This window comes from Equus caballus, chromosome 11 (genome assembly GCF_041296265.1).
Source record: "Equus caballus isolate H_3958 breed thoroughbred chromosome 11, TB-T2T, whole genome shotgun sequence".
Classification (NCBI taxonomy): Eukaryota; Metazoa; Chordata; class Mammalia; order Perissodactyla; family Equidae; genus Equus; species Equus caballus.
In genome coordinates, this window is record NC_091694.1 from 22,057,854 (window position 1) to 22,078,397 (window position 20,544).

Genomic DNA, 20,544 nt, shown 5'->3' on the forward strand with positions numbered 1-20,544 from the left:
GGGGGACAGTCGTTCCGGAGAGGGAAGCGAAGGAGCCCAGGCCGGGCTGCAGGGCACACAACCCGGGCGAGGGATGGACACCTCTGGGCCTCGGCTCAGAGACCCGCGGCAATCGCCCCGCGCTCGAGCCGGGAAAAACTGAGACGCGCGCGTCACTCTTCGCCGAAGCTGATGCCCGGCGGTGAGGGCAGGACGCCCTGCGAGGCCGGAAACCCCGCGAACCGAGCCCTCCGCGCCTGATAACCCGCTCTCTCAGCCAGAAAGAGGAAAGAAAAAGACCGGGGGAAACAAGCCGCTTGGCGGGCACGGAGCCTGGGAGAGAGCGCGGCCCGCGCGGCCACAGTGGCTCCGGGGCCTCGGGTCGGGGCGCCCCGTTGTCCCCCGGGCCCGCGCGGAGGCCCAGGCCGCGGCCCCCAGCTCTCGGGGGGCCCTGCCGCCGCCCCGGCCTAGCCCGCGGTCGCGCCACCTCCGCCCTCGCCGCCGTGACGAATCGGCGGCCGGGCGGAAAAGGACCCAGATTCGGGAGTTTTGAGGAACGTCTGGGGCCTGAAAAAAAATCCTTGAGTGTGCGAAGCCTCCCCGCATCCTCCCTAGAAGGTGCATTTTCTGCCGAGAGCCGGGGGGGGCGCAGAGAGGGATCCGGAGGAGTGTGGAAAGTGCGAGCGCGGAAGCGCCGGCCGCGAGGGGCGGGGCGTGCGCGGGACAAAGGGAAGCGAGGCTGGAGCTGCGGGCACCTCTTCTGCCCGCGGGTGAGTGTTCCCAACCGGGCCTGGCCGGGTCGGGAGGGTGGCAAGTCGTGGTGTCCCGGCTCGGCTGGAACCCGAGCTCCCAGGGGTTGCTGGGGTTCAGGCTTGGCCGTGGGGCCAGAGCTGGGGCCCGATGGCGGCCTCCCTGAGGCCTAGCGGAGCGAGGGCTGGGAGCGAGTCCCATCTGGGGCCCCTCCTTGGCGGCAAGGTTTGCCCCTTCCCCGCACCCCGCGGAACTGGTCAGAGCGCCTGTGCGTACCCCGCTTTGGTGGAGTTGCTGGTGACGCGCAGCCTCCGCGACAAGCCTAAAGGAAAGGACCGCAGAGGAAGCCCTGGGGGCCAGCCGGTGGTCCTCGCCCCCCGGAAGCTGGTTTCCCCTCGGTTGAGGCAGCGGCTGGAGGACTCGCGGTGTGGCTTAGAGGGAGGAGCGAAAGCTCTGAAACCGTTTGACCTGGGTTTAAAACCCGACTCTGGCACTTCTTGGCTGTGTGTCTTTGGACAAGTTACTTAAACTCGCCGAGACTCCTTTTTGTCATCTGTAAATAGGGATGGCAGTACGTATCTCCTTGGTAGTTGTGACTGTCAGACAAGATAGTGTAGGTAAGAAGCCTGTTCCGTGTAAGGTACTCAACAAATACCTATCTAGTAGTTTATGCCAGGCACCGAGGATGGATCCAGTGGTGGGTAAATGTACAAACCCACTCTTAGAATTTATAGGATAGCAAAGGAGAGTAATAATTTTAATGTGCTAACAATCAAGTGTGATGTACCCGGCAGCCTGTGGCGGTTATTCTCAGGGCTCCCCACAGCAAGGCCTACTGGATGTTGGTTGACAGCTCCCTAAATGTGCAGATTTCCACTAGAATCAATGGTTTCTGCCTGTTCCTTAAGGAAAGGGGGAGAGACCCAGTTTGGGCCAGTGAGAAAGTAAACCGTTTCTTTCCACACCAGGCCTCTTATTCCTATGCTCCAGGGAAGTCCCTTAAAATGCAACATAGAAGCAAAAAGATCCTGTTTGTTTCACATAATGTTGGATGAAAGTACTCCTGTAGTCTTAGAAGTTATCTGGGTTTTTTCTAAAAATGAATGTCTTTGTACGCACCGTGTGTGATGTATATTGATGTCAGGAACAAGCTCGTGTGTGTGGTCATGTTGTGAGCTGGTAAATGCTAGGGCAAAATTTATAAAGAATGGAGCTAGGTGCTGGGACTACAGCAATGAATTAGATGGTCTCTGTTCCCAGGCAGCACACCATCTAGCCATATGAACAGGTATAATACAATACAGTAAACAATATCATAGATCTATGTATATTGGGTAGGAGTCTCGATGAGGAAGCAGTAATTCTGCCCAGGTGATTTATCAAGAAAGCTCCATTGAGGAGATATATTTTGAAATGGACTGCGAAGGTTTGATAGTTTTTCAGGTAGATGCCCAAAATTTATTCCCAGCAGTTAGAAAGTTCTTTTACCACTAGAAGAGAATGTAAAGCGCATTATCATACCAAGTACCTTTTGCACTACCTCCAGGAGTGAAATGCCGCTCCATTTTAATAGGAGTTGTTATCCTAAAAGGAAGGTAGAGCTGCTGCTGGTCTGGGGGCTGTCCGTATCTGGTAGGCCTTGTTGGAGTGGGCCCTGATAATACATCATTCTATTGTCATTCAGTTTTTATCGGTCTTATTGAATGTTTACATGGCATCCACAAAATGTTTTCCATACAAGAGGTGGCTCAGTATCATAAGAAAAAACTTGAAAGTATATGTCTAATATTACGTTTAATATCCCCGGTGATTTGTTTTAGTCATTTAATTCTGATCAACCAAATGACCTAAAGAATTACTAAAATATGCAAAAGACTTGATTACTAGAAGATAAAGTAATTTTACTAAGAAGTACCAATTATAAACTACCCTATTCTTTAGGAAAACATTCTCTTATGCTTGCTGAGTTTTGATTCTCTTTTTTTTTCTTTTTTTTTTCTTTTTTTTATTTTAGTGTCTCAGATTCATTCTTAAGGAACTGAGAACTTAATCTTCCAAAATGTCAAGTAAGTTTCATTTTTTATATTTATCGATCTATATTAATAAGAAACTAATGCCCTAGCAAGTGGGAATTCCAAAATACTCTCATTTTTTTTCTTCAAAACAGGACCATTGGTAGTTTTGTTGCATAGTATTATATCTCAGTTGTTTACAAGAAGTTATTTATTTTCTTTCAAACAGAAAGACCATCTTATGCCCCACCTCCCACCCCAGCTCCTGCAACAGTAAGTTTTAATTTTCTTGTTAATGTAATAGCCAAGTCTGGCCTTGATACAAAAACCCAGATGTCTTCCAGTGACAGTCACTCAGTCATCACAGCAACAGGATGAAAAACTCAGCTGAAAAACAGCACTTCCTACTAAATAAAATAACTCTTTGCATCTTACCTTGAACCAACCCCAACATTTAAAGAAACATACTGCTGAAATGCCAACCTCCTGCTCACTTCTTTTTTTTAATGGGAAATAAACAACAAGTTAACACTTCTTTCTTGTTGATCTCTATTAAGAGTCTTTAAAACTGATATTGAATGAATACTCATTCTGGCATTTATTATTTTTAAACCTAGCCTTCAACTGGTTACATTTTTCTCTCCTTGTCTATATATAATTTTCGTATTAAACAATAAAGCTTCCAGTTCTATAATAACACTCATTGTAAATCTTTATTTTCAAGCTGTTCAAGCAAGGATTTCATTATCTGTGGGTCAGATCTTGCTATTGAATTTTATTCCACTCCATAAATAATATTTTATGGGTTTGAGAATTGATATTTTTCAAAGTATCTAAATAACAGTTGTGAACTAGTTTTTTCACCCAGCAAGCTCTAGCCCAGCTTGGTCAGCATGTAAAATAATTGTCCGATCCACAAAACAGTAACAGATTTTTCAGGCCTTGCTGAAATGGATTCCTTGTTGTTGTTTTTTTAAAAACAAACAAAAACACTGTTAACATTGGCCATACCCTTCAAAAGCAGTTCTTTACCAGCTCCTAGCCCTCCTTCCGTACCTCCTACCCCCTAAATTTCCACCTAGTTTACTAATTAGGTCCTTGTGTGATTTTGTTTTCTCCATTAGATAACTACTCTTATTTACTAACCCTCAGATATATGTTTTAGTTACGTTTATCAACAATTTGCTTTTCCTTAGTAAGATACTTTTAAAAAGAGATACTGTATCACATGTTCTCAGTTCAATTTATGTAATATACAGTCTCTAAAGTTACTTCCAGTAGATCTTAAAGTCCTGTGTTTGGTTTGTTTTCTTTCTTAAATCAAAGAACATTTCCTATGACCATCTCCTTGGCACTCTGCTAGTGGCTATACAGATGGAGTTGAACAATTGAGATTCCTGACCTCAGAGCTAATCATGTACTTCATTCTTGGAAATGGTATCATTGTAATGTTTTAGTTTCAATCTCTTTTTTTTAGTTCCCTTACATTATTGCCTCATAATGTTGAACAGTGCTTCTCATTGTTGACGCAACCTTTGAATAAGTCATTTTGACGTAAATACTGCTTCTGACAGTGTATAGTATCTTGAAGACAAACTTGATTTTTTGAGATAATAAAAACAGCTCAAAAACCAAGCATCCCCTTATGACTTCTCAAATGTAGAAAGGGATTTTTTTTTGCCTTTCTTTAGTCATATTTCTGTACCATTATAATTTCACATTGACACAAAATACAGAGGACTAGGGATCAGGACATCCAACAGAGTGGATATTAAATGAGTTATCCTCCTTCCTTTTTTTTTCCATTACTTCTACCACCATCACCACCACCACCTCCACCACCACCACCCCCCGCCCTAAATGTACCACTCCAAGTAACATACACTTCTTTTGTGCCTTTGATGCTTCATCTGTGTTTTGCCTACTTAAATATGCTTAATTTGCGTCTTCTATAACTAAATAGACTAGAAATTGATCAGTTGTTCTCCTAAAGAGTATCAAATGTAATATCTGCTTGAATGACTTTCGGACACTAAGGATTTGTGCAGCGGCATGTTTTAGAAAGTTGTGTTTATACAGCTACAGCTTAGTTGGGATGTGTTAAGTGTATTTTATATTATAAAAGTCAGGTCTGATATTCTTAATTGCATGTTCAAATGAAATTACTCTCACTTGTTTTGATTGAATTTCATTAGGTAAAATACTTTTGGTCTCTCTGCTACATCCTTTTTGTGCATTATACCTTGATTCTCATTAACATTGGATGTCATTGTATTAAGCATGAGGGCACTGCTATACAAGAGCCCATTTGTGATCACATTAACACATAATTCACAAAAGCCAAGAATGCCATTGCTGCAACGAGCTGTTGTGTTTGGAAGGGGCTAGACTGTCAGGAAACTAGAGGGAAAAATAAAGTTCAAATCTGTCAACTGTCACATTAAAACTAAATGCAGAAATTGTCCATGATTGACCTATGGAAGATGGATCAAGAAGAGATGGAAGAGAAAGCCTATAAAAGAATGACTGGGTTAAAAAGATGAGACAGTACCCCATTATGATATCCATGCATTTCTTGCAAGTCTTTGTTTTGAAATCATGTATGTGACATCCATTAAATCCCACATATGTTCTTTTCTATTGACAACTTCTGGCTTCCTGATTGGAGTCTCTTCTCATTTATCACATTATATAAAATGATTTAAAACTGTCTTTGAAAGCGATGCATTTCTTGTTTTTATTTGTTTTTAGTAGATAAATACGTTGGCAGCATCCACATAACTGTCAAATAAATCATGTTTTGTTTTGCATGTAAAGTGTTTTCAGACTTCTAGTTTATAACATTTCAAGCTTTCCTATCTCAGACATATCGCCAAGTGTTATATCATACTGTGGACTATAAATTTAATCCTGAATGGTTAAGACACTTCACTGTACTGCTTTTCCCAAAAAACAAGCACTCACATTCACACACACAAATACCACTGGCCCCTGCAAAGAGAAGGAAGGAGAAAAAAAAACCACTTGCAGACTGGTTTCTCAATGAAAGAAAAAGAACAATTACAACACATCATTGCTTGTTTAAATTCAGGTTGCTTTTGCATGCCATATGCAGATCATTTTTCATTTCTGTGTTTTCCTCGTTTGAGCTCATTTCTCATTCGTGTTTTTGTCTCATTTGTTTCCATCAGCAAATGCCCAGCACACCAGGGTTTGTGGGATACAATCCATACAGTCATCTCGCCTACAACAACTACAGGCTGGGAGGGAACCCGGGCACCAACAGCCGGGTCACGGTAGGAGAATCAACTATTACAGCATCCGGCAAACAACTGGAATTGACCAGAAATGCCTTCAGAGTTAGGTCCTTTTGAATCATCAGCACAGCCATTAAAAAAAAATTTTTTAACCTGGCTTTTTGACTATTTTAAACATTCGTTGTACCATCTTACACCGAAAAGAAAATAGTGAGATCTGGATATGTATATGGAAGAAAAGAAGAATTCATTCTGTTTGGTGGTTGGTAGAGATAAAGCCTTGGGCAATTAATGCTTATACTATATGTAGACAAACCTAGAGTTTCTTATGGTTAAAATACCCTTTTTGAGATGAAGAGTATCTTTCCCTTAAGGTAATTGGCATTAGGCTCAAGAACTCAGTTTCCTAGTAAAGGCTGGGTTTACAGACCTGGTTTTTTTTTTGTCTGGCTTAGCAGTTTGAACTGCTACACATAATTATTTGTCTTTTGGATTTAATATTTGACCTTCTAATTGAGATTCATTTCTCTCTCGTTAAAAAGAGAAAAAAAATTTATGTCATTTCAAAGAATTGCAGAATGGAAGTTGAATGAAATTAATTTGAAGTACCAGACTAGATATCTACAACTAGAAGTACATTAATAATCCATAGGATAAGGGATATGATTTCTGAAACTTAGGATGTTTCATTTAAATGATCAATCTAAGATATCAAAATTGGACTACGTACTTCAGACTTTTTACTTTAGAATCATTATAAACTCCATTCAAAGAAGTTTAAGTACCAAAGAAACAAATAACTGTAAGAATGATTTACCAAAAATAAATTTAAAAACATAAATCCAAAAGCCAAATACCTACATACATTTGAATGTGGTATTGGTGAGAATTTATACAACCCAGAATGGCTGTAAACTCTTTAGTACTGGTTTTTGTTTGCTGTATTCTTAAATAACTCAATTAATGTGACTTCAAAAAAGCCCTCTCACCCTGTAGTCAAGCTAAAGCAGAAAGCCTGTAACTATCAAACTATGTCTATCTTGGTAAGCATATTGCTTAGCTTGATAGGTTTTGTTTGTCTAAATTTTTCATTGTTTCTGCATAATTTGTACTTCATAAGCATATCAAGTTTTATGTGCCATGCATATTTCATGGTATCTGAAAAGAATTCTGACAAAGTGTGTGTTTGTATGCATTTCACAATGCATACAGTTTTTATGTGCATCGGTACGTGTTTTTCCCTGGCCTAAATGTGTTGTTTCACAAGTGTAATGGGTGGCAAGGTTATCAAATGATAAAGAACATTTTAATTTAAACAAGGAGCAAAATCAGTTTTGGATCGTTCATGTTAATGGAGAAAATTATTCATGGGCAGTGAAAAAGAGAATTACATTTTAATAGCTCTATACAGTCAGCTCTTGATTATCTATGTTAATGGAATAGAAATGGTGGTTAACTGTAATATTAGAATCCTTTGTATTTCCGTTTGTGTGAGCATCTTCTTCTCAACTTGGATGTATCTGTGGGAATTCTCTGTTAATAAAGTGAGATTGTTCGTGGAAACTTAACTAGGAAAAGGAAAGTGTCCTTGCTGTCTCCGAGCCTCGGGCGGTTATCTCTTTCTCCCCATTCCTTCTTGGGGATGTTAGAACCCAACATTTGGAGTAGGCACTAGCTTCAGGGTAGATTGGTATAGGCAGGATGTTGGGCATGGAAAAGTTGGTGTTTTGGTTCTTTGTAGTTATTTTCTCGTATTATAGTCTTTTCAGGACTGCTTAGACTTAACCACCTGAAGGGCCTAGAAAATGGAGAGGCTTTAGCCTGTGTTAATCGCAGCGCCTTCGACTTTTAGTGACCTCTCTCTCAGGTCATTGAGTCACTCTCTAAGAAAATTATGAAAATTAGTTATGCCTTAAGGTTTATGCTACTTTTTTAAGATATCTAATTTAAGTTGTGTTAGAACTCAATAGATCTGATTTTTACCATTTTAAAAGCATTTTATTTTAAGATGACCCCAATTATGTATTGCCTTTTTTTTTTTTTTTTTGACTCCTGTTTGGTATTATTGTCTGCAAATCTCCTTAAGTAAGTGATTTGACGGAATGGTTCTGTGAAGCTCTATGAAGTAACTTCCTGTAGGCTCTGCAGAACATCTGGTTTTCCTGATGTCCCCAGGACACTTGAATCGCTTTCAAGCAATAAACTCTTTATATAGCTTGTGGAAACCTTTTGGAGTGCTTATGATAGCTGTGAGATGGGATTCACTCCCAGCCAGTTCTTCATTCAGATGATGATGAACCTTCTCTTAAGCACAGGTGTGGAAACAGATTGAGATAGAATATGAAAACAGCTTATTTCTGTGTTTTAATGGAAAGTCCATCCCAGAAGAAAACCCTTAAATAAGCTGAGGATTGGGAAGAAACAACAAAAACTCTTGAGAGTCAAAATAAGTTTCACAAAATCATGGACTTTATTCATAGGAGATTCCCAGGACCTTACTCTTACGTAAGCAGTTTTAACAAACATAATTAATTACTTGTTTTCCCCCAACTCATTGCCAGTTGGAGGCAGAAAATTGGAAAGAGGGACAATTGCTGCCTAGAGGTAGGTTTCCTGATAGAGCAAGGAAAGAAACAGCTAAAAAAGGAAACAAGCTTTCCAAAAGCATCACCCCGGGCCATTTAGTAAAGGGGCCAGCGATCTTTCACATCTCAAACCAGAGGATTACAACAAAGCAGTGGTTGTAAGTATGTTCAGTGCAAACTAACTTTTTTTTCAGAATAATGTTTAAGACATTGTAGAAAGATGTCTGTCTGAGATGGTAAATAAATAGGGGTGTTGAGTGATATAGATCTTTAGTATCCTGAAAACCAGCTAGAATTTAACTTTGTCATTATGTTTTGGGTTTTGTTTTGTTTGTATTTGTAAATTGGTCAATGTAATAAAAATATGACCTCAGTATGTAGATGATCTGGGTGCCTACCTTTGAGAGAAAGAAATAAGCAAATCTGTTAATGTTATAAAATGCAGTTCATTGAAAAATATCAAAGCTCAAATATTACTATAATTTGTTTTTACAGTGTTTTAATTCAACACATTAAAACATAGACATTTTAGAATTCTTTGCCTCTTTTTAAAAAAAATGTTAATAGTGGTCTGCCAACTTCAATTATTGGCACAATTCCAACTTTCTTTGTAACCCATTTCATGGAATTGTGAATGTTTGTGTCGGATGTGACATAAGGTTAGCTTTGTAGGAATTCCCGCCGCCCCCCCCCCCCCCCCCCCACACACACACACACAAGAATTCCTGCAGCCCTGAGACAGATCTCCTCTTACTGGCTGTTCGTACCACCGCTGTTGACAGCTTCCATCCCCCACGACTCACCTCCGTTGCCCCTGCTGGCTGAAAACAGGGTCTGTCTGCATGGGCACCAGCAGGAGGTGTGGTCAGAGTGCGTGGGAGGAGTGGAAAGAGAGGAGCTGCTGCTGCAAAGGTGAAATACTTTCTAATAAGTTCATGTTGGAAGAAGCAGAGTTAGTGACAAGTATATAGGGATGGAGGGAAACACTCCTTGTAGGAAGAGGAAACACTGAAGCAGTGGAAGGTGGCATAATCATGCTAATCCCTGAGCCCTTGGATGAAAAATAAAGTTATGGTTGGGGTCCCAGCCCAGGATGGAGGAGTTCCCCTGGGGTTTTATCACAGTAGCAATAGAAGGGCAAAGGAAGAAAATGTCACTTAAGTTTTCTTATAAGGATTTGCCAACCCCCGTCTTTTGATAATTAGAGTGAAGCCAGCATTTCTGCCCCCTAGCCTGGCAAGGAGAATCAGTATCAGGAGTCTCCTAGACATCTGGCTCCTTGATCAGATGCAATCATGTACGTTCAGATGAGACTAAGTTCAGAAATAGGCGCTCCTGGATGGAGCTATCTGGGATGCCCTCTAGAAGCCATCTGATGTCTCTCGCCTAGGTAGCTGCCCGCAGAAGAACACATCTCTCATCTTTCTCTTTCTTTCCCTTTTTTTCCTCTAACTCACTTTTTTCTTTACCTTTTTAAAAAATTTTTCAGTCTCCCCCCTCCTTTTTTCTGTTTGCCTTTTCCTTTCTGTGTCTTCCCCACAAAACCAAAATTTTTTAATCAAATGGAGTTTCTTGGTATAAGGCCTTAAAATAACTTAATCAAGCCCCATGTCTGCCATTTCTCTGTTCCTGGTAAGCTTGTTCACTCCTACACTGTGATTAGGACAAAAAAGGTATGACTGTAGTTCACACTTTTTGATCCCCTTTAGAAAAAACCCTAGATATGGACATAGAACCTTAAGAAAAGTAGAAGCTCTAGTCGTGATAAAGGAGATAAGGTTTTTGGTTTTCCGTTGTTGAATCTAGGAAGTAGTTTGGCGGTGGTGGTGGTGTTTACGTGGGGGAGCATCCCTTAAATAGTACACATTGATGGAGTCTCCTGCAGACAGTGAGCGTGTGGTCAGTGCTGAAGGAGTTAGAGACTCATGCAGATAATCAAGTGTTGACTGTATGTGTAATGGTAAATTGAGCAAAATAAAGAGTGCCAGGTAATGTCCTAAATGTGGGACAATTGATATATAACCACATGTATTCGATGTATGGATAATTATGTAATATTTTATTTGTTCTTACAGCCAGGTTGTCAAAGCAGTGGCAATAAACTGCTAAGTAAAATATTTTTAAATTATGTGCTTAAAGTCATTTTCTTTATTTTCTTTTGATGTGAACATTTCTGAATTTGCAGTGATAGCTATTTTCAGTGGAGAAAATATAAGAATCTTGTATCCATGGACGAGTAGAAGAAAGGCGCATTAGAATTTTTTAAGGGACTCTCTTTTCAGTTTGCTGATGAACTTTTTGCAATTGAATAATGAATGTGTCTAACTCTTTTGTAGGCATCCTCTGGTATTACGATTCCAAAACCCCCAAAGCCACCAGATAAGCCGCTGATGCCCTACATGAGGTACAGCAGAAAGGTAGGTGCCCAGGAGCTGGAAGGGAATGAGCACTGCGTCTTTGTTCTTGGCTTTACGTTGGATTTCAGATAGGCTTAGCCAGCTTTTCTGTGCAGAGCCAGAGGAAAGGATAAAGAATTGCGGTTTTCAAGGAAGTTAGTTCTAGTTTCAATATTGCAGAACTAAAATCCAACAAGAACAGTTAAACTGTTAAAATCCTTAAGATAATGCTATGTAGTCTTTTGGAGAATATTTAATGACATGAGAAAAACGTTAATTGAGAAAAGGGATACAAGACTGTGTGTTAATATCATTTTTATAAAAATAATAGCAACTGCATTGTTAGTTTAAAGGAAAAAAAGCCTAAAAGACAATAGTTATCTCTAAACAATAAGCTTATGGTAATTTTTATTTTCTTTATACTTCCTTGAATTCTCCCTCTTTTTGTTTTCTAATGATGAACCTACATTACTCTTAAAATAACAATTATAGCTGATATCTTTATGAAAGAAGAGCATTTGGCTATTTTCACACTATTTAGAAATTTTTCAATTTTTTGGTCATAATTATCTGTATATATTTGAGGATATGGTGTATTGTATTATACAAATTAACCACTTTCCTTCTAAATTATCGTGAACTTTTAGAGACACACAGACTAGGTTATTGAGTTAGCTCATCTTAAGTGTCTGCAGGGATTGGAGATGTCTGAGACCTGCCGTAAAGTAAGCCAGCAGAGTCTGGATGAAATGAGATTGGCCAGCTGTTGATAACTGTTGCAGCAGCTTGATGAGAACACAGGGATATGACACTATCCCCTCTGCTTTTGTTTTATTTAAAAATTTCCATGTTAAAAAGTGTTTTTAAAGGTCTCTATTTTTAGGCATCAATACTGAAATGTCATCTGTTTCCTTTTTAAGGTCTGGGACCAAGTAAAGGCTTCCAACCCTGACCTAAAATTGTGGGAGATTGGCAAGATTATTGGTGGCATGTGGCGAGATCTCACTGATGAAGAAAAACAAGAATATTTAAACGAATACGAAGCAGAAAAGGTATAATGGGGCCTGCAAAGGGATGGGTACAATGTGAAATGCACAAACATTTGCTTGTTATTTTACAAGAAACATAAGATCTAATCAGACAGCTGAGGCTGCACTCGGGCCTTGTCTGCCTGGGTCAAATCACTTAATCTCTCTGGGCTTCAGATTCCTTGTCTGTAAAACGGAGATAATTGTCATGTCTTTTGATATTCAAATGAGATAATATAGGTATTCATTATAACCTGCAAAATGTTAATTATAAAACTGAAAAACATTTGAATTTCAGATAGAGTACAATGAATCTATGAAGGCCTATCATAATTCCCCAGCGTACCTTGCTTACATAAATGCAAAAAGTCGTGCGGAAGCTGCTTTAGAGGAAGAAAGTCGACAGAGACAGTCTCGCATGGAGAAAGGAGAACCTTACATGAGCATTCAGCCTGCTGAAGATCCAGATGGTAAAAGAAAAGTGGGGTTTCGTTTATGCTTTCTCTGAGAAGTAAAATAAAAATCTCTTGTTTTTAATTGATATCCTAAGTGGAAAACAAAGCATAAATTAAGTACCATTTCAATATTTTGAATAGTTATTTTGAGTAAGATTTGTATGTGAATTTCCCACAAGAAAAGGAAATGTCCTTTTTAGTGCAGAAAATAGCTAAAATTATTTATTTTTTATCAAAATCTTTGTACTCAGAATACATGAAAGGTTTTTGAATCAGATCAAGATTTTGCCTCAGTTGCTTTTAAAAAGCTAAGTGCCTTCTAGTTATATCCTGTTTTCTTACTGGGTCCCTTGATTTGCTGAATTAAAGGCTCTTAAGGGAGAAAGTTAATAAGAGGGAAGAAGCCTGAAATTTCTTTTCCAGTTAATTCAAAAATCCAACTAGAATTTATAAATATAGCTTAGGATAACACTCATGAGGGTGCACACATGGAAATTTTATACACACACACACAAATAGCAGAGCTTCCTAATTGGCATTCCACAGTTTGCAGGTGTGCATATTCGGCCCCTGGTCCCCTGCAGCCAGGCGGGGTCTGAAGCTATGAGGAGCACCAGAACTAGACACCTCCAGCTAGCATATCATCCACATACCAAGCGTACTGTCCAAGTAGTGCTTTCTCTGTGTGCTGCTGTGATGTGGAAAAGGTTGGAAGCTCTAGCTACAAGCAACAAAAAACATCAAGAAAATAATTTAAGATCCTATTTTAAAGTAGCAGTAACAAAGAAGCTTGTAAGAACTTTAAAGAAGATGCTATTGAGAGAGGAAGCAGTAATACCACCTAAAGGCATGATATACTTTAAAGGAGAGGAAAAAATGATTTTTTAAAAGAATGGACTCGGATATTGACAAATATTCTCATAAATACAGAATAGGATATAGTAATAAATATAGAGAACAGAATATGGAATAGAAACAGTATCGAATGTTAAACAGAATCGGCAGCGCTAAAGACACACGAGCATATGCAGACCTTAACTACTAAATTGGATGATTAATGCAAGAAAAACATACGCAGAATTAAAAAGTAGAAAAGACCCAGTCTACAAATAATTGGAAGGATGGGGCTCAGTACAAGAGGAAGCAGGCTGGCAACATAGAAGCCATAAGTAGAAAATAGGTCAGGTTTTCATTAGGTGAAAGATAGCAGCATGAACATTGAGAAGGACTGAAGAGATTCATTCAGGAACAGTCTTCAAAAGAGAATCCTTTTCTCTGTTTCTCAAACTTCTGCCAACTGTGTTTTCTAAGTTTAAGATCAAATCTTAAAGCTGCTAGTAAGAAAGGACAGATAATAATTAAGATGCCAAGATAAGAATGACTTTAGACCTTGGACTTTATCCCTCAGAACTGGGTAGAAAGAGGGAGACTTGAGAAGTGGAAATGTCCATAAAACGAAGAGAAGGGTAGCAGACTGTGAGTCCACCAGCTGCGAAGACAACTGAAAGACTACGAGAAACATGCATTTATACACACAAGACGGGGAAGGCTTTTTAAATGATGTTTTAGAGAATGTTCATGAGATAAAGTAAATAGCTGGTAAGTTAGAAAATAAATAGAAAATATAAGCCTATTCCCTCCCCACCCACCAAAAAAAATCAGACACCTAAAGTACAAGGAAAGACAGGCCCAGATTGCTAAGACTTTATTTCCCCTACCAGCGGCCAGCACTGGTGCCATGTAGATGAAAGAAGAGAGCAAAAACTAGCCACAGAAGAGAGAAGTTAGATGGAGGTAGCACAAATATACCAGATATAATCTAAATGTGAATAGAAAAACTCTTCCTTAAAAAGTAAGAAGGCCCAGAATTTTTTTTAAATAATATCTTTTATTCCAATAATTTTAATTTCAGAAGTGTATATCCTAAAGAAATTACCTGAAAAGGAAACAAAAAGTAATTTCTACAACCGTTTGTAGTGGTGATGTTTATGGATGATGAGTTTTAGGAACTACTTAAATACCAAATAACAGGGGATGTACTGAACTATGACATGGCAGCACAACTGGGGCCTCTGTAGCTGAGTTTCCTAAGGAGTGGTCCCTCCACCTCTAATGGGACACGACGTTGATTAGGTGGTTCAGAGAGGAACTTTTGTTTTAATATGTATTGCTTAAGAGGGAGCTCTTTTTTTTTTAAGTGAGTTAATTTAAATAATATTAAGTAAATGATAGTACAAGTTGTTAGCAGGTAAGTCAAAAACTGTGGAGGTGGTGAGCACAGGTTGAGATTAGGAAACACTGTTGCATAGCTATTAGAAATAAGCATATACACCAGATCCGTGCTATATGTGTATGAGCTTGAGTGGATGAAAGCAACGCAGTACATTTACGCACTGACAACAACTGTATACATGTGTAAATTGATAAAAATTAAAAGTAAAATTTGGTATTAAACATTTATTTTTTTTCCTATAAAATTACTTTAGGGCCTTAGTGGGTTTTTAATCTCATAAAATGTATTTGCTGGTGTGGGAAACTGAATATTGCTAGAGATAATGTTTTCTCTGCAGTGGGCATTTTCATTACTTTAATATTGAAGTGCTGCGATGACAAGGACATTGCCCCGTTCGTATGTTGTCATCGGTTGTAAACGCCTTAAATTGCTACCAAGAGAGTGAAACATTTGGTAGAATTTCGCTTTTGTCGTCACGTGCAGCCTTCACATTGATTTCCAGGCCAAAAGACACATGGTTTTATCTCATTTGTGTTTCAGCTGAATTCTTCTCAGACACATGTCGTCACTTAAAGATTTTGTGAGAAAAACCAGCATCTTGGCCAATGAACACATTAGGTCCTCTGTATGGTTTTTATCAAGTGACTGCCCCAGTGCTCCGTTAATGCCCTGTAGGCCCACTTGTTAGACCAGTGAGAGCCATGGCTCCTTGGTCAAGTGTTACACTCTCCTGTTTATGATTACTGGTGACCTAATTTCCAGAACATTTTGTTTATTCCAGATTATGATGATGGCTTTTCAATGAAGCATACAGCCACTGCCCGTTTCCAGAGAAATCACCGCCTCATCAGTGAAATCCTTAGTGAGAGTGTGGTGCCAGACGTTCGGTCAGTCGTCACAACAGCTAGAATGCAGGTCCTCAAACGGCAGGTGCAGTCCTTGATGGTTCATCAGGTAAAGTCACAAAACATATGTTCTAGTAAAATAGGCCTATGCCACAGATCAGGTGACCTGATTCTATTCCACGCATCAGTGTGCCTCTTCAGTATTTCTGTGTTTAGTCTAACCTGTTCCTGATTCAGGGAAGAGGCTTGAGGGAGTGGACCTTTCCCAGAGATTTAATAAGTTTGTCATTAAAACTGTAACAGAGAGGGGCCGGCCAGTGGTGCAGTGGTTGAGTTCGCGTGCTCTGCTTCGGCGTGGCGGGGTTCGCCCCTTCAGGTCCTGGGCGGAGACCTAGCACCGCTGATCAAGCCGTGCTGTGGCAGGCACCCGCATATGAAAAGTAAAGGAAGATGGGCACGGGTGTTAACTCAGGGCCAGTCTTCCTCCACAGTGGTTGTTAACTCAGGCCAATCTTCCTCAAAAAGACTATGACATAGAGCCTTGTGATGGGAAGTATATCCATTAAGAATTTGAGATATCCAATCAATCTTTACTGCTTTACCAAATATTTTTTTCCTGAAGAAATTGCTTGGGCCTGAGACAGTATTCTTTAACATATGTTTGTTAATCTTAGTCACTCCTGTATGCTGCATTTTATATTGTAAAAGCTAGACACATTCTGTAAAAAGTTATTTAAAAATTCGAAACATTTGTCACACTGTGAGAAAGTGTGGACCATTAAAAAAATGAGACAGATTTTCTGTGTTTGACATTTGCTTTAGAGAAAATACTGCAGGATTTATAAAGCCTCATCATATGTCTTACAGCGAAAACTGGAAGCTGAACTTCTTCAAATTGAGGAGCGACACCAGGAAAAGAAGAGGAAATTCCTGGAAAGCACGGATTCATTTAACAATGAACTTAAAAGGGTATCAACTTAATATGTTCACTATACTTTTATCACTGTGTCTGTTACCCTTTTTTCGTTATTTTTTCCAAAATAGTATTTTTGTTGAATGTTGTTGGCTTTGAAACAGGATTAACTTGGCTATAACTGGTAAGATCTTTGCTGTCTAAAATTATTCCCATTTTCTGGCGAACTTACAGTAGGTTTGAAGTATCATATAGTATACACACATGTACTAGGCCTACAGACTCTAGAACCCTCTCGTGTTTTAATTTAAACTCATGCAATCGTGAATTGTTTTCGTTTTTCTGAGATTTAGTTCTCAAATATCGTCATTCGGTGTAGTTTACGGTTTGCACTTGGTATTAAAACAAGTAAGTCGAGTGTTTGGTGGCCTAACGTAGAAAATGGAAGGCTTGTCTGTAATCCAGTACTTTCAGCATTGCCTCGCCAGCTGTTCCATGGTATTTGCTGTTACATGGCCACTAGAGCAACTTTATTTTCCTCTAGACACAAGAGTTCCAGAGAAGAACCTAGAACCATGATTTTTTTCTCCCATATATTTGTATATAGTTCATAGCCAAGAAAACTCACTTTTGAAATAATTTGTCAATATTGCATAGTTTTGAAATATTGAAAGAACATCATTAGGAGAGTTTTATTTTTTTCTGACTCCTAGTTGTGCGGTTTGAAAGTAGAAGTGGATATGGAAAAAATCGCAGCTGAAATTGCCCAGGCAGAAGAACAGGCTCGCAGGAGGCAGGAGGAACGGGAGAAGGAGGCAGCAGAGCAGGCGGAACGCGGCCAGAGCAGCGCGGCTCCTGAGGAAGAGCCGGCGGCCGGGAAGACTGAAGAGAAGAAGGACGATGAGAACATTCCGATGGAGACAGGTAACCTCCCAGTTGACACCAAAGGAAATGTCAACAGTTTGTATAGTTTTCTTTAATTTTGATTTTTCTTTCTCAATGCTTCTCAGAGGTTACTCTGTTAATCTTGCCTCTTGAGTTATTCTCTGTATGACCTACCTATTTCTTTCTAAACCTTAATCTCTTACAGTAGATTCGCTTAAAATGTTGGTATCAGTACAAAACAGCAGTGGTGTGTTGTCTTCAGTCTTCCTATTCGAGGTCTTGGTTATTTGCCCAGATTGAGTCATGTCGTTTTCTGGCTTGGGAATATGAAGTATGATGACCCTGGAGTCAGACAGATCTGGGTCTGATACTGCTTCACCACTTGTTAGCACTATGACATGGATTAAGTTATTTAATCTGTTCCCTCATTTGTACATATCCTAGTACCTGCCTCCAACAATGAATTCCAAAGGACAGAGAAGAAAATGGACATAAAATCATTTAGTATTGGGTTTGACATGGTATTGGCGCTCAGTATTTTAACCTTTATTGCTAAAATTGTTTAAATAAGATATGGTCATTTCTCTTAAGATGAGTCGTTTTTGGTGTCCTAGGACAGGGTTGGGTGAGTAAAATCTGCAGGCCAAATCCTGTCCACCGCCTGGTCTTGTAAATAAAGTTTTATTGGAATACAGCCACACTTGTTTGCTTACATGTTGTCTGTGGCTGCTTTCGCTTTGCCACAGTATAATTGAGTAGTTGCAGCAGACACTGCCTGGCCCGCAAAACCTAAAATATTTATTGTCTAGCCTTTACGGGAAAAGTTTGTTGATCCCATCCTAAAAAAATTCTTACTTCCAGGTATACTGATCTTCCTGATTAAAAGCATTCCTCAAGGCAAAAAGTAACATGTAAAACTTACATAAAATACTGATTCAATCGATTATTACTTGAAATTTTGAGATCACCTTACCTTCCGGCACTATTTTGACCCTGCCCAGTGCACTCTGTAAAGAGGACTAAGCTAAAAGTATCTTAGGAAACACAACCAAAGGTTCTCCGGACCATCATTGCGAGAAGTGGAGGGGCCAGGAGTCATACTTAGTCCTCAACTGCCGACTTCTGACTTAACATCAGAAAACATTTAATGGAATATAAATATCTTTACCATATATTTCTACAAAATTTAATTCAGCAGATTAACATTTCAGATAGTCAGATTTTAAGTTTCATTATCTGAGCCTTTTTCTGTTTTGTGTGAACATGTTTTTTGTCTTAAATTTGGAGCTTGAGGGCATTTTTGTGGTTAAGGCAAGAGCTTGAGAAATCGAGTATGGCTTGTTGCTCGTGTTGCAACTAGACAACACTGAGTCCTTTGCTTCTGTTTTGTCATCTGTCAGTAGTGTGTGCCTATAGGTCTCTACTCAGATTTTATCCTTCTAGCTGAAGAAAAAAAAGTGAGGAAAATTGTTTGAGACTGTTAGAGCAAAAACCTCATGCTCTTATTTCTTACAGAAAACAGCCCAGCGTGACTTTAACAGAGTACCTGAAACATTGACCTTACATCATTTCCACACCTCCCTTCTTGCTTCTTAAATCCAAAGCACTCCACAACAGCATTATCCAATAGAAAGAAATGCAAGTCACTGTGTAGTTACGTTTTCTGCTAATGACATTTCTTAAAAATAAAGCCAAACAAGTAAAATTAACTTTAATAATATCTTACTTAACCCAGTATATCCTAAACAATATCATTTCAGCATGTGATCACCAGTTTTTAAGGTATTAATTGTTTGCATAAATCTGACATGTATTTTATACTTATAGCACATCTAAATTTTCATTAGAAATACTTGATTTGTATTTAGATTACATAAATTTGCAGTTAAAAAGTAGATTTTTAGGGGCCAGCCCAGTGGTGCAGTGGTTAAGTTCACATGTTCTGCTTCAGCGGCCTGGGGTTCACCAGTTCAGATCCCAGGTGCGGACCTACGTACCGCTTGTCAAGCCAGGCTATGCCAGGCACCCCATGTATAAGGTAGAGGAAGATGGGCACAGATGTTAGCTCAGGGCCAGTCTTCCTCAGCAAAAAGAGGAGGATTGGTGGCAGATGTTAGCTCAGGGCTAATCTTCCTCAAAAAGAAAAAAAGTAGTTTTTTAAACCCCAAATTGTTTCAAACACGCTAAAAGTTCTTCAGTCACATCAGCTCATTTCAGCTGCTTGAGAGATGCACGTGGTTAGGGGCTACCATATTGGACAGCGCAGCTCTAGACTGTCAGCGTAATTAGAAGAAGAAATTTTTGTCTTGGAACTAATAGTGACAAATGTGTGATTACAGAGGAGACACCCCTTGAAGAAACGACAGAAAGCCAACAGAATGGTGAAGAAGGCACGTCTACTCCTGAGGACAAGGAGAGTGGGCAGGAGGGGGTGGACAGTATGGCAGAGGAAGGGACCAGTGATAGTAACACTGGCTCGGAGAGCAACAGTGCAACAGTGGAGGAGCCACCAACAGACCCCATACCAGAAGATGAGAAAAAAGAATAAACGTTGCCTTGTTTTATGTGTTCTAAATACTTTTTTAAATGAAAAAAATGTTTTTTGAGTTTTAATGGTGTCATGTGGTTTGTGTATTAATATTTTTCTTGTCCATGTCACAGCACCAAAGGCTTTTGGACCATTTAGCATCATGAGCCGAGTGGCACAGTCACCTTTCTAAGGGTTGGTGAAGATGGTTCTTTGCTGTGGAATTGTTTTAGTCCTCAACTGCTGAAAGCCTCAGAATTTAAATTAATTGAGGAAATGCCCACTTCTTTTAGAAAATTATCCTTTGATGCTGCAGAATCTGCTCTTACAAATGCCTTCCTTCAGCTCACTCGGGTGCTCACCAAAGCCATAGCTTTAAACCTTCCCAGCTCCCCCACAGCTTCCCGACAGCCCCCTTTCCTGTCTGCTTCCGCAGAGGAGCTTCTTGAACACGTAATCACGTGTGAGTATGTATTTGTTCACGGACCCTTTTTTTATTTTTAATCAATGTCAGATGCCAAGAGTTGTGTTGAGGTGTTGAGTGTACCTGCACCTACACTTGGATCGTATTGATCCGGAAATAGTCTCCATAGTTAAAGTAGTTACTAGCTGATGAAATCATCATTGAAGTGAACATGGCACATATACACTATACTGCTTTTTGTTATAATTAATAGTG

General features: G+C 39.6%; 1 protein-coding gene across 4 annotated transcripts; it reads left to right on the forward strand.

Annotated features, from left to right (window-relative positions):
• On the forward strand, positions 1 to 19,951 carry SMARCE1 (SWI/SNF related, matrix associated, actin dependent regulator of chromatin, subfamily e, member 1). 4 transcript variants are annotated; one of them, XM_005597432.4, is made up of 11 exons: positions 1 to 749; positions 2,744 to 2,795; positions 2,971 to 3,014; positions 5,933 to 6,037; positions 10,920 to 11,000; positions 11,900 to 12,031; positions 12,306 to 12,477; positions 15,477 to 15,649; positions 16,408 to 16,509; positions 17,167 to 17,377; positions 19,678 to 19,951. In XM_005597432.4, exons 2-11 carry the CDS (start codon positions 2,789 to 2,791, stop codon positions 19,884 to 19,886), a joined length of 1,236 nt encoding a protein of 411 aa, XP_005597489.1. In that variant the 5' UTR covers positions 1 to 749; positions 2,744 to 2,788; the 3' UTR covers positions 19,887 to 19,951. The 4 variants fall into 4 exon arrangements, with proteins under 4 accessions (XP_005597489.1, XP_070083420.1, XP_070083421.1 ...); XM_023652548.2 differs by having other exon boundaries at positions 645 to 749; positions 5,933 to 6,100; XM_070227319.1 differs by lacking the exon at positions 5,933 to 6,037 and having other exon boundaries at positions 202 to 749.
• The last annotated feature ends 593 nt before the right edge of the window (positions 19,952 to 20,544 follow it).